The sequence below is a fragment of the Bicyclus anynana genome, chromosome 15 (genome assembly GCF_947172395.1).
Source record: "Bicyclus anynana chromosome 15, ilBicAnyn1.1, whole genome shotgun sequence".
NCBI classification, from domain to species: domain Eukaryota; kingdom Metazoa; phylum Arthropoda; class Insecta; order Lepidoptera; family Nymphalidae; genus Bicyclus; species Bicyclus anynana.
This window is the reverse complement of record NC_069097.1, coordinates 10,211,251-10,223,809: the sequence shown is the minus strand read 5'-3', so window position 1 is coordinate 10,223,809 and position 12,559 is coordinate 10,211,251. Positions and strand designations below refer to the sequence as shown.

General features: G+C 32.7%; 2 protein-coding genes across 2 annotated transcripts; one reads left to right on the top strand and one right to left on the bottom strand.

Moving 5' to 3' along the window:
- The first annotated feature begins 116 nt into the window (after positions 1-116).
- LOC112043152 (protein disulfide-isomerase TMX3) lies at positions 117-7,899 on the top strand. The gene is made up of 8 exons (XM_024078446.2): positions 117-303; positions 430-679; positions 1,413-1,596; positions 2,270-2,411; positions 2,678-2,900; positions 3,328-3,544; positions 5,033-5,231; positions 5,818-7,899. Exons 1-8 carry the CDS (start codon positions 264-266, stop codon positions 5,838-5,840), a joined length of 1,278 nt encoding a protein of 425 aa, XP_023934214.1. The 5' UTR covers positions 117-263; the 3' UTR covers positions 5,841-7,899.
- Positions 7,900-8,465: 566 nt separating this feature from the next.
- Positions 8,466-12,142, bottom strand: LOC112043151 (probable ATP-dependent RNA helicase DDX20). Its single transcript, XM_024078445.2, has 3 exons — positions 11,821-12,142; positions 10,921-11,091; positions 8,466-10,689 (listed from the first exon to the last, which is right to left on the bottom strand). The coding sequence occupies exons 1-3, from the start codon at positions 11,999-12,001 to the stop codon at positions 8,603-8,605; spliced, it is 2,439 nt and encodes an 812-aa protein (XP_023934213.1). The 5' UTR covers positions 12,002-12,142; the 3' UTR covers positions 8,466-8,602.
- Positions 12,143-12,559: the final 417 nt, after the last annotated feature.

Here is a 12,559-nt window from a genome sequence, read left to right as displayed (position 1 = left end):
TTAAAGTATGTGCCCTGTCAATTTTAGTTTAGGTTTTAGCCACGAGACTTCTTTAATGAAAGGAACTCTAGTGATTATATTAAATAGAAAATACTCTTTGATACGCAGTGTTATATATATTCTGTGGCCTACAATTTTATTTTAAGAATTGTTCTTTGGAATTCTCGCATTTTTTGCAAATTATTTAATTTAAACAAAAATTGGTGGAATCGAATTATCGACGTTATTTATATATATTGTGTAGACTGTAAGATTATAAAACAATGAATGTTATCGTAGGCCCATTTTTGACATTTATAATAGGTGAGTATGCGTAATTATTTCGGTAAACTGAATGTTTGTAATTCATTTATTTTATTAGATTAGAACAAGTATACATAAGTTCTAATTCCTATTAGCTTTTAGTTTGATTAATGTCTTTTATTTTAGGTATAAACGTAGTAACTTCGTCTAAAGTTTTGGAGCTAAGTGACAAATTCATTGATATTAGCGGCGAAGGAGTTTGGTTTGTAAAGTTTTATGCGCCATGGTGTGCTCACTGTCGGAGGATCGAACCTGTTTGGGCGCACGTTGCCCAGGCTTTATACAGCAGTCCCATCAAGGTAGCCAAAGTTGACTGTACACGATTTCCTGCTGTAGCCACTCACTTCAAAGTAAGAGCTTATCCTACAATTATGTTGTAAGTACTTGTTCATTATTTATTATTCTATCAAAGTTTTGTCTATACCTCATTTAAACTATCGCGCAAGTGGCGAGACGAGCCGCGAGGCGAAGTGCAGGGCCAGTGAGGCGCAAATGTAACTGAGCTATTACAAATATCAAATCCCTAAACGGTAATTCTAAGGGTGGCTGCTCACTGACAATTTTTAGTTAATCGATAGGTGGACGACTTTTTAATTGTACGTGGTTTAGTTGGACAGATGTTGGCATGTTGGCATCTATAATCCGCTGATTAAGTCGGCCAACTAAAAGTTCTAAGTGAGCGGGGGCTCTAAGAAACAGGAGTTAAAGATATGCCCTTTTGTATTTTAAAATTTTACTTTATTGACCTTAAAGACTGCTATGATAGCTTTCTATCTAATTTACGGCATAAAAGAGTAAATTAGTATATATCAATTTATATTTGAAATTTAACAAACAAAAGTAAACTATATATAATGTTTACTGCAGAGCACTACCTGTGTACTGATAATATCTGTAGTGTGGCAATCAAGTACATTTAATAATAGTGCCATATTATTAAATGTACTTGATTACTGAAATGCTTGAATGAAATAAAATAGATTTGTAAGACTACTGTGTTACTTCTTATAGCATTTACAAGAGGATAGAAAAAATAATGGGTCCTTAAAACTATGATTCACTATAGTTTAGTGATTGAATTTTGACTTATTATTCTACTGTATTTACAGTATAAAAGGTGAATTTTGGCATCAGTATTCAGGAGAGAGACTAAAGGACGACATGGTTAACTATGCAAAGAGAATGGTGCAACCAGCTGTGCAAAGAGTATCACATGCAGACAGTTTGGGTTACTTAAAAGAAACTCACAATATATTCTTTGGTTATGTGGGCAAACAACAGGGACCATTATGGGTAACATATCAACATTTTCAATTATATTTTAATAGTAGTATAATTTTTTGAAATTCTGATTCAAAGCCAAACATTATTACTTATGTTTTGGCCAAACCTAGTAACTTCGTCTAAAGTTTTGGAGCTAAGTGACAAATGTATTGATATTAGCAGTGAAGGAGTTTGTTTTATAAAGTTTTATGTGCTACGGTGTGCTCACTATCGGAGGATCGAGCCCGTTTGGGCTGCCATAGATTAATCAGTAATATACAGATGGAGCATACAGAACTCTATAGTGTCGTAGCCGCTCCAAATACAAAATGAAAAAAGTAATACAGTCTCGAGTCAGTACGGCACGAACTGTCGCATCAGTAATTAATTTTCAATATTATTCAAGAAAAATGGCTTTTAAATATTTTAAAAATTGCTCACAAAAACTAAAGAAATAAGATGGAGTATTTTTTTATTGGTAATTATTGATTATTATATATAACCTTCTTTGAACTATCTCAAATTGTGACAAGTTTAATTTGTTTTCATTCAGTAGTTTCAGTGTCAAAAAAAGTACTGACGACAAAAAATATTTGTGGTTTCAGTATCAATTGCCTTTCAACTAATATCTTGAATGTACAGAATTTTACCTATAACTGTTTCATTATAAATATTGATAAATAACTAATTGATGTTGTTACAGGAAATGTTTTCAAATCATGCAGAGAAATATCAGGCTCATAGTTGGTTTTATGCTTTATCTCATGAAATTGCACATGAGTTGAATCCTCCAAATGATTCATCTGTATTTGTGTATAAAGAGGAAGAGACTTTTTATTTTAAAGGTAAGTAAATTAAAACTGAATCTAAAGTACGTAATTTATTAATTTATATACATATATGTATGTATATAATACTAGCTTAAGAGTTTCTTTTGTTCAATTCAATCAAGAATTCTAACTGTTGGGGCACTAAATTTATTTTATAGTAATATTTCTTACACTACACTAGCTTTTGAATGTATATTTTCAAAGTTTTCTGTAGTTAGAATAGTAGTGTTGTTAGAACATTGTTTTATTAGTCTTAAAATAATGTGTTTGTTTAATTACAGCAAATCCAGAAGTCCTGGAAGACAGAGAAACCTTAAATAATTCACTAAATAAATGGGTTAACTCAGAGAGATTTGGATTTTTCCCAAAAATCACAAGATCAAACATAAATGACTTATTAGCCACTGAAAAATATATAGTAATAGCTGTTGTGTTGGAGAATAAACTCAACGAAATAACACAGACGGAACGTGACTTCAAGGACATGATCGAAAGCATTATAAGGTAATATGGCTTCATGATCACATGGCAAACTGACTAAAAACCAAATTATTTAATTTTTAAATGTAATTTGTGGATTTATTTATATAGTTCATTTAAATTTTAAACAATATAAAATATATATATGATTCTATTATTTATTAAAATATTTTTTATGTATAGTCATTGTTGCCAAGACTGTATGTACGTAATACAGTCGGAAGCAACATCACTCCCCGTGCAATCTTAATGCTCTGATATTGATGGCATGTTCTTGAGGCCAGAAATTGATATCTGATACCGAAGTCAGTGATTTACAGATCTGTGGGTATGAATTGTCCATTATGTCCCTCCCTATGAAAAAAAAAGTTATGTACAGTGAGTGAGATTGGTTCGGCTAGTTATTGTTGCGGATAACCTTAATACAGTATTAAATAATTATTCTTTGCAGAAGTAATAAGCAGGAATTGCACAGTCACTTCCAATTTGGTTGGATGGGGAACCCAGAACTGGCAAACACAATAGCAATGTCAGAGTTGACGGTACCACATCTGATAGTTCTCAATTCAACCACAAGCCACCACCACATACCAGATGACGATCCCGTGTTAATGACACCTGAAGCGGTCTCCTTGTTTCTTGACCAGATACATAAACAAGTGGCACCTGTGAGTATTTATATTTTTTTGTAATTTGTGTACACTACATTTTAAAATATTAGTTCTTTACAATTTTAGCTGGCAAATCCACTTTTTTCATTAGTTTTATAAAATATAGGAAGCTGAATAAAAGAAAAAGGAGGTGGAGGGACGTGATCAGTGGCGTGCATAAGGCTGTTGATCAGGGTATGCACTTGCAAGGCAATTTAAACAAACTGGGAAAAAGTGCATTGGGTATAAACATTAACAAATCATTGGTTAGGATATGCAGAGTTTTAATGTGCATGCCATTGGATGTGTTCCTCTGTCTCTTCAAATGTTTTGTAGTATTTCATTATACTGTATATTGCTACTGAAACTAAACATTTACCTTAAAATAAGATATTTTTTTTTTATATTTTGAGACTATTATTGTGTTATGGTGTAATGGGCTGGCTATAATACAATAATTTTTCATTTACTCACATTGGCAAACCACATAGTAGAGTTCGCGCTCGCGCTGAGGCTAACCACTTGGTCGAGTCCTCACCCGCGCACGCAGTATGCGCGGTGGATTTACAAAACGGAGGTCCTGGTTCAATCCCTAGCTCGGTCGATTGAAGTTTTCTTAATTGGTCCAGGTCTGGCTGGTGGGACCCTTCGGCCATGGCTAGTTACCACCCTACCAGTAAAGACGTACCGCCAAGCAATATTGCGTTCCGATATGATGTCGTGTAGAAACCGAAAGGAGTGTGGATTTTCAACAAGTTTGCCCAATTCCATCTTAGATTGCATCATCACTTACCATCAGGTAAGATTGTAGTGAAGGGCTAACTTGTAAAAATTTAAAAAAAAATGGGTGCCATGTTTAAAGAGCAGAGCTGGGTAGGGCGGTAACGTGCGCAACTATCACGTATTAATAAAGTTATCTATCTATACTAAAGCCAAAATCGATGAGAAATGTTCATCAACAAACAAATTTAAAATGAATGTAAATAGCGCATGTAATTTATTCTTTCATAATTCATTTTAAAGTAGTTCTTCATAAAATGTTATCCAAAAGATATCTAATTATCGAAGCTTAATAAACAAATTTATTGTCATTAATTTAGGAACAAATTAACTGAAATTATTATTATATGTAAAATGAGCAATGTATACCTCGACTTTTAATTTGTTTATTGTCAAACATTTCACAACTAATTTAGCTTATATATTCATAGAGACGTGATAGTCCAGCTGACTTCGATTCGGAGGGCGTAGGTTCGAATCCAGTTCGGGGCATGCACCTCCAATTTTTCAAGTTATGTGCATTTTAAGAAATTAAATATCACGTGTCTCAAACGGTGAAGGAAAAACATCGTGAAAAATACTGCATACCTAAAAATTTCCTAGATACACTATGTGTTTGAAGTCTGCCAATCCGTATTAGCCTCTATAGCCCCTCGTGCTGAGAGGAGACTCGTGTTCAACAGTGAACCGTATATGAGTTGTTGACAAACTTTTTCTCTTGTTTAGACGTACGGAGGTAACAACTGGATGGTCCATGTGTATCGGGGCTTTTTTGAAACGAGAACCACTCTGATAAACATGTGGCATGGCAACCCGGTGCTCACTGCGCTCGTCTTTGGCCTGCCGTTGGGCTTCCTATCGCTTATCTGCTATTCGATCTGTTGTGCCGACATACTCGATGCTGATGAGGATGAAGAAATCACAGGTAATTATAGTTACAGGTAATTGGTCGCGTGTTTACATACCATCCCACTTCTGATTATTTCATATGAGAACAAACTAAAGTTACGCTTCTCATCTTGCCTAAGGAAACATTTTCCCTTTTTTAACCTACTTCAAAAAAATGAGGAGGTTCTCAATTCGACGAGAATGTTTTTATGTTTCTTCTGTAACTTCTTCATTTATTAACCAATTTAATTTTTTTTTATAGAGTCTATTTCCAGATTGGTTTATTTAATTTTCACTAAAATCGGTTCAGTCATTTTGTGTTAAAAACAAAATAAGTGAACGAAATTGCTTGGCTTCTAGGACACACTAAAACAAAAAAACAATCTTTTGTATGCATGCATTGCTCTGAAAAGCGAAAAATAATCTACCTGTCTTTTCTATTGATTGGTTTGAAGGCGGTGCCAAAAAAACAAAATATATTTTATGAGCCTATTTGGCATCACACCGCCAAAAAAGATTTCCATTTAAAACACTTAAAGTTGAAAATTAAGGGACTCCAGAAAATTTAAATTATACCATAAACGTAACTTTTTTTTTTACTGTATGTCTCATTTCATTTACAGAAACGCATGAAAAGAAGGATTAAGAAATCAACTGGGTATTTAAAATTTTGTAGGTTTTCGCTAGTTCCCGATTTTATATGAATAGATACTATGTTCCTTGTACAGTTATTGTTTTTATTTTATAAAATTACAAATTACCAACAAAATATTTTAATATTATACACAATATAATTTACATTTAAAATAAATTAGAATTAAATAAAGCTTCATGTAAATTTATATCTGAAATAGTTCAAAGTTAATTTAAAGCATATATTCGAATAATCAGATTGTTCCCTGCAAACTTATCGTTACACAAGTAATGAAAATTAATTTGAAAAGGAGACCAACCATTTTGAGTCTAAAATGTTAAAGAAAAATACATTATTTTATAATAATAAATCACAATTGTTAATATTTTTTGTTGAAACCGTGCATTTTATAGTGTAGGTACTTGCCCATATCTTGATTTTGTAACTGTCAATCAAACTGAAATTTGGTTAAATGACCCTGATTTGGCCATTCTAACAGTTCAGTGATTAGATCTGGACCTAGAAATATATGAAAAATGGTTGGTCTTCTTTAATCTATGGTTTATAGTTTTCACCAGCCATTGGAGTACAATTTAAAAAAGTTAACTATAAGCGTCGAATATAGGAATGTTTTTTAAGTGTGAAGTTCTTAGATTATAACATGTAAGTGCTGAATGGAAATGTCGTGTATGCAGTGGCGTGCACATCATAGATGCAAAAATGCAGTGCTTACCCTGAGCCCTGTAAACTGTATACCCTGTAATTGTTATAGTTATAACTAATGTGGCATGTTCGTTGATGACACTTCCATGATATGCGGGTGACGGTGGGAGACTGCGCGGGTGTGAAATCGTGCGTGCGGGGAAGCGCGGTGCATCGGTCGTGAGCTTTTCATTCATCGCTACACGCCCCCCGGCCCGCGCGGACCATTGGGAGTGTTATGAACGAAGTTGCCAAGCTATAATTTTCCATTTTCTACAGTATAGTGCCTACTGCCTACCCTATTTAAAAACCTTATGCACACCACTGCATGTTAGAAATAAACAACTAGCTAGTATATTAAATATCTAAATAAGCCTAATAAGAATCTTTTTATGAAGTTTATCTGATTTTATTCTGTTGTAACTTATTACATCTTTACAATTTTGTATTATAGTACTTACTACCAGGCATAGGTAAGAGGTGCAATACAACCATGTGTTTTACATGTACCTACTTATCTGTCTAGATCAGAGATTCCCAAACTTTTTTCATCATAGACCACTTTTTAATTTAACTGGTTCCGGTGGACCCCCCGCTAAATTTCTATCCTGATCAAAAAATGTGATTAGATTCACCTATGAAAATTTTCGAAACAGCCACCATGACATAACAGTTTAAAAAAAAATAATAAGAATTAGTGAATTAATTAATTATCTGTGCAGTAAGTTATTACAGCCAGCTTTATTTTTGTTATCTACTCATAGCACACAAGGAAGCAATCAATTCACAAATTATTTTTATTTAGAAAACTCCCCATTCGGTATGAAACCAGATTATTCTTCATAGACCCCGCTTACCGCTTACGAATCGTGAACCCCCATTTTTATGTAACGTCAATATACACCGCCGAGTCTTCCGTAGACTGGGGTTCCACCTGAACCACTTTGAGAATCGATGGTCTAGATTCTCGTTTAAGATACACATTGAAAGGGAATCTGTCCCTCTGGTGTTTCCTGAACCATATAAAAGTACAACATGGGACTTTTCAATTCATCTACAAATAAAGAGTATGTATTTGAAATTTGAATAAAGATTGTAGCTCATTAGACCCACCCGGCTACGACCTTTAGCCCACATCCAGCAAGGAAAACATAAGATGTGATGATAATTTTAGGGAGGATCTTGAATTTCTACTATGAGGCTACTACTTATACTTAAAACTTTAAAATATTATACTGACATTTACGATACATAATATGCTTATGTGATTATTTGGCTGAGCAATTTATTATACATTTTACTTATATTTACTTTGGTTTATTGTTTTTTTGTGTATAATCTAGTCTCAAATAAATATGTATTACACTTATGAAGTCTTTTATATTTACTTTAATACTTGCACACCCTAGGATTACAGACATCAAAATACAGATAGATAGGTTATTGAAAATACTTGTAGCTATTACCAATGACAACTCGTTTATTTAATTTGGCGTCAGAGTCAAAGCAAAGCGTCATGTTATTTTATACACATAGTATGTTGAACTGAATAGTTTTTATATTTATTAAATTAAAATAAATACATAAAGCCAATGATAATTTTATACCATAGATCGGTTACGTCCCTACAAAATCAGCACAAAAAGTGATCTGAATAATAGACTATAAATCTGAGCGCACACATGCACAATTTTGTCTTTAATTCCATTATTTATTTATGTATATATAGTTTTTACACTTCCTGAACACACAACTCGACATTGTAGATGATATGTAGGTATTATTTGTTTAAATAAAGTTCGTTGTTTCATGACCTAGTAACACATCTAACAGTATTTAACATCATTGCATAAAGCGACATTTTGCTTCGACTTTCCGCCAATGTAAATGGTGTAATTCATAAAACTGGAAGGAAATTAAAACATACTCCATAAATATCTTTTAGTGTTCTAATCAGTAATTTAAAAAATAATAACCAAAACAATTGCAAAGCTTTGCTTTAATAGAATAACAAATACTCCGTACCTTCACACCAATCTCTTACAAGAGGTAAATTATCACAGATAAAGTTCTTATAATTTACTTAATTCATCAATATAAATAGCTAATTCTATTTGTTTTACTCGTATTTGCAATTCATTGTACCAATTATTGTACTTGTTGACAGATACATGTTTTTTATTAGGATTAACTTTACTCTGTGTTTTAGAGGTTGAACAATGTGGATAACAATTTAATTTCGATTGACTATTTATATGTGTATTTTTTACTTTGGAATGTGTCTTTCTATTTGAATTTTTAGTCATAATATGGATATCTTCAGTAGAACTACTACATGAAGTTTCTCTGGAGCTTCTCATAACTGATCTCATTTTTGCAGAGCTTTTTACTTTAAATTTTGAATGGATATTGTTATTAGAAAATGAACTGTTACATGTTGGCATATAATTTCCTTCAGAATCATCATCTTCTGTATATAGAACAGGTGGTTTGTTGCTTTTGGCGAATGTATTTTCATTAGTATCATGAAAGTTGTTACTTAGTTTATCTGTAGAATCATTTGTTTTATCTTCACTTTTATTAATATTTTTACCTAATTCATCAGAAGTTCGTTGTTTTTCTGTTTTTCTTTGTTTTTTTTTGTTAATACTAATTTTATTTGTAGAACCTTTTTTTTCTGCACTTCTATTACATGATTTATCTGAAGAATTATTTCTTTTTTCTTTAATACTATTTACACTGTTATTAAATTTATCTGTTAAGTCATTTGTTTTTTCTTTATTCCCAATAATATTATTACTTAATTTGTCAGAAGAATAATTTTTTTCTTGCTTTTTATTGACTTCTTGATTAATGCTTAACTTTTCTAGAGAATCATTTGTTTCTTCTATATTAATGTTATTAACATTGCTACTTACTATATAAGGAGCATTATTTATTTCTAAAACATCTGATTCGATCAGATCCTTTATTTTCTTTGTAATTCCAATTAGGGACTGATTCATTACACTTGACAATTTCATGCATTTATATTCAGTACCATCTGCAGTATCTGACAAATGATCATTTTGAAATGATTCATATAAATCAGAAAAAGATTTGATACCATCAGTATTATCTGTGGTACTTTGAAATGAGTGAAGGAGTTCATGAAAGTCTTCAACAACCCTTTTATTTGAAGTAATTTCTGTATCACAGATAATATTCCATAGCTCAGCATATTCAAGCAGATCATTTGATCCATTCAATTTTACACTATCCTGGGTTTCAGACACTTTTATTATTTCTGTGTCACTGTTAATACTTTCAGCTTCTATCCACAGTGGACTTACATTAGCCGCCAAGTTTGCTGTGTCAAGTAAATTCATAAAGTTCTTTTGTTCAACACCCTCACTTAGTATAGTTATAGCCATACCATACGAACCAAACCTTCCAGCTCTTCCAATCCTATGCAAATATGTTTGCCAATCAATTGGAGGTTCAAAATTGACTACTAAGTCTACATTTGAGGCATCAATCCCACGAGCCGCTAAGTCTGTTGATATCAAGATTCTACATTTATAATCCTGTAATGTTTTTAATGCATCTAAACGATGTATTTGATCTTGTGCACCATATAACTGTTCAGTAGGCCACTTTTCTCTGACTAACATTTTATAAACTTCCCTCACTCTTGCCCTATAGTTACAGAAAATCAGACATTGTTTAAATTGTTTTGTTGTTATGATTTTTAACAATTCTTTAAATCTCTTAGTGGTTTGTACGACAGTGTTACTGCTGTGTTTGACATGAGTTATCTTTTGAGCAACTCCCAGCAAAACACAGTCACTATTTGGGCAAATGTGTTGTGCATCATACACAAACTCATTGATGAATTGTTTACATTCCTCTGGATAGGTTGCACTGCTCATTATTACTTGTTTATCTTTTGGCACAGCTAAATATATGTACTTAATATCTGCAAGAAAACTTTTTTCCATCAATTTATCAGCTTCATCAAATACAATAAGTCTTACAGCACTTATGTCTAAATGGCCATCATTTATCAGATGTTTCAGTCTACCTGGACAACCAACTACAATATGCACTTTTTTCCCATTAAATTTTTCAATATCTTCGTTTAAAGGTAAACCTCCTATTACAACTTCTATACATAAACCTGAAATAGTACAAATAATATTAAATTTAATAAAAATTCATATAAATAATATGACAAAGCATACTCCACACCCAATTTCTAGCTCAGTTCTGAAGTTCTCAACACCAAACTATGCATGTCTACTAGCCCCCCTGAGGTATGTTTTTGTACACGGTGCATATGTGCGGTATATACATAATGTTCAGAGCTGACTAGAAATTTGGTGAGATTTATAAAAAAAATACTACATACCTTTATATTTGCAACCTATCTGCCTAAATACATCACAAATTTGGGCAGCAATTTCTCTAGTAGGTGCTAAAACAATTGTTTGCAAACCTTTCTTAAGGTCTAATTGTTCTAATGCTATGACAGTAAAAACTGCAGTTTTTCCTGTTCCTGATTTAGCCTCCAGTAGTAAATCTAAAATAATGACATATTTTCATCAAGTTACTATCACAACATACATCTATAGAATATTAGATAGAAGTTGGCCTGCCTGGAATTTTGATTGAACAGTTTGCACTGAAAGTTCAATAAACATCGCAATATCTTTTTGTCCAAATTTTAATTAAATTGAAAATCCTGCTTAAATTAAATTAGTGCCTGAAAACAAAAGTCTTCCAATAGTAGTGTGTTACCAGTGATGAGCGATGGTTCCAAAACTTGGTTGCTAACTATGGGCCTCATAAGAAGGCTCAGTCACTCTAGAGTAATTTAATCAGAAATGTGTTCACAGTTCAGGATTGTAATGTTTGGAAGTCTCTATGAAATGTTGTGCAGATTGGTGTTGGATGTCCATCATCGGCTGATATGATGAATGAAAGTTCAACTTCCTTGTTGATTAAGTAGTTCAGTAGCCTAATTGGCTTCAGATCAAGAGGTCCTGGGTTCAAGTCTAGGGTTATTCCAGTGGTTATGGAATTTTCTACAAAATAATTTTTTTAAAGAATTAACTATGGATATATAGTTAAAAAAACCTCATCAAACAATAAATCACTACTGTGTATATGTCTTCATTTACTCAGTAACCTCTAAAGTTTTATATCAATTTTCAATCAAAGGCGTTGCTCGAATACAGTACATAAGATTGAATATAGTAATTTCGAACTAGCTTAAGGGTCTGTAATTTTCAAATAAAAAGGTACTTACCAAAACCACACTTTCCTAGGGGAATTCCATGTAATTGAATTGGAGAAGGCCTAACAAAACCTGCTGTTTTTAATCCTTCTGAAGTATTGGCAGAAAAGAGCATTGTGTCAAATGTTATATCTTCGGATATTTGAATGTCTTTTGTCTTCTGACTTTGTCGTAAATCATGAGCCAAAACCATTATGATTTATGAAGAATAAAACGTGTTAAAGGAATTTGCAGATTTATACGAATTACGAACACAGCCGGTGTTTTCGATACAACCTAACAAAAGGTTTTCTAAAATTGCAAATGAATGCAAATTCTTTCAGTGAATGACACTGACAGTGACACTTGACAGGCATATATTAATTTACTCCACAGATACTACGTATTTAATCTTTGGTGACAGGATTCTCATTTTTTTTTCTTTATTCTTTCCCATATGGAAAAGGCAAAAGTATTACACCGTACAGAAAAGGATTCTCAGTAAGAGCCCCGCTTACTGACAATTTTTAGTTGGCCGCAAAAGGTAGAGTAAGTATGGTTGGCCGACATTTTAATTGTGTGTGATTTAGTTGGACAGGTGTACGGGCTGTCATACATCATCGGCCGATTAAGTCGACCAACTAACAGTTGTAAGTGAGTCTAAAGTGTAAAATAAAATATCTACCGTATAAATTAATCTACTCTTTGGTATTGTCTATGGCTGCCTTCCTCAGACGTCAAATAGGGCTGCCCTGGGCTGCCCACAGAGTAC

Excerpts from the sequence above, each read along its gene's own strand:
- LOC112043151 (XM_024078445.2), bottom strand. The coding sequence starts at position 12,001 with ATGGTTTTGGCTCATGATTTACGACAAAGTCAGAAGACAAAAGACATT. Across the intron at positions 11,092-11,820 it reads CCTAGGAAAGTGTGGTTTTG|ATTTACTACTGGAGGCTAAA; the intron begins GTAAGTACCTTT and ends TCATTATTTTAG. Across the intron at positions 10,690-10,920 it reads GATAGGTTGCAAATATAAAG|GTTTATGTATAGAAGTTGTA; the intron begins GTATGTAGTATT and ends GTACTATTTCAG.
- LOC112043152 (XM_024078446.2), top strand. The coding sequence starts at position 264 with ATGAATGTTATCGTAGGCCCATTTTTGACATTTATAATAG. Across the intron at positions 1,597-2,269 it reads AACAACAGGGACCATTATGG|GAAATGTTTTCAAATCATGC; the intron begins GTAACATATCAA and ends ATGTTGTTACAG. Across the intron at positions 2,901-3,327 it reads ATGATCGAAAGCATTATAAG|AAGTAATAAGCAGGAATTGC; the intron begins GTAATATGGCTT and ends TATTCTTTGCAG.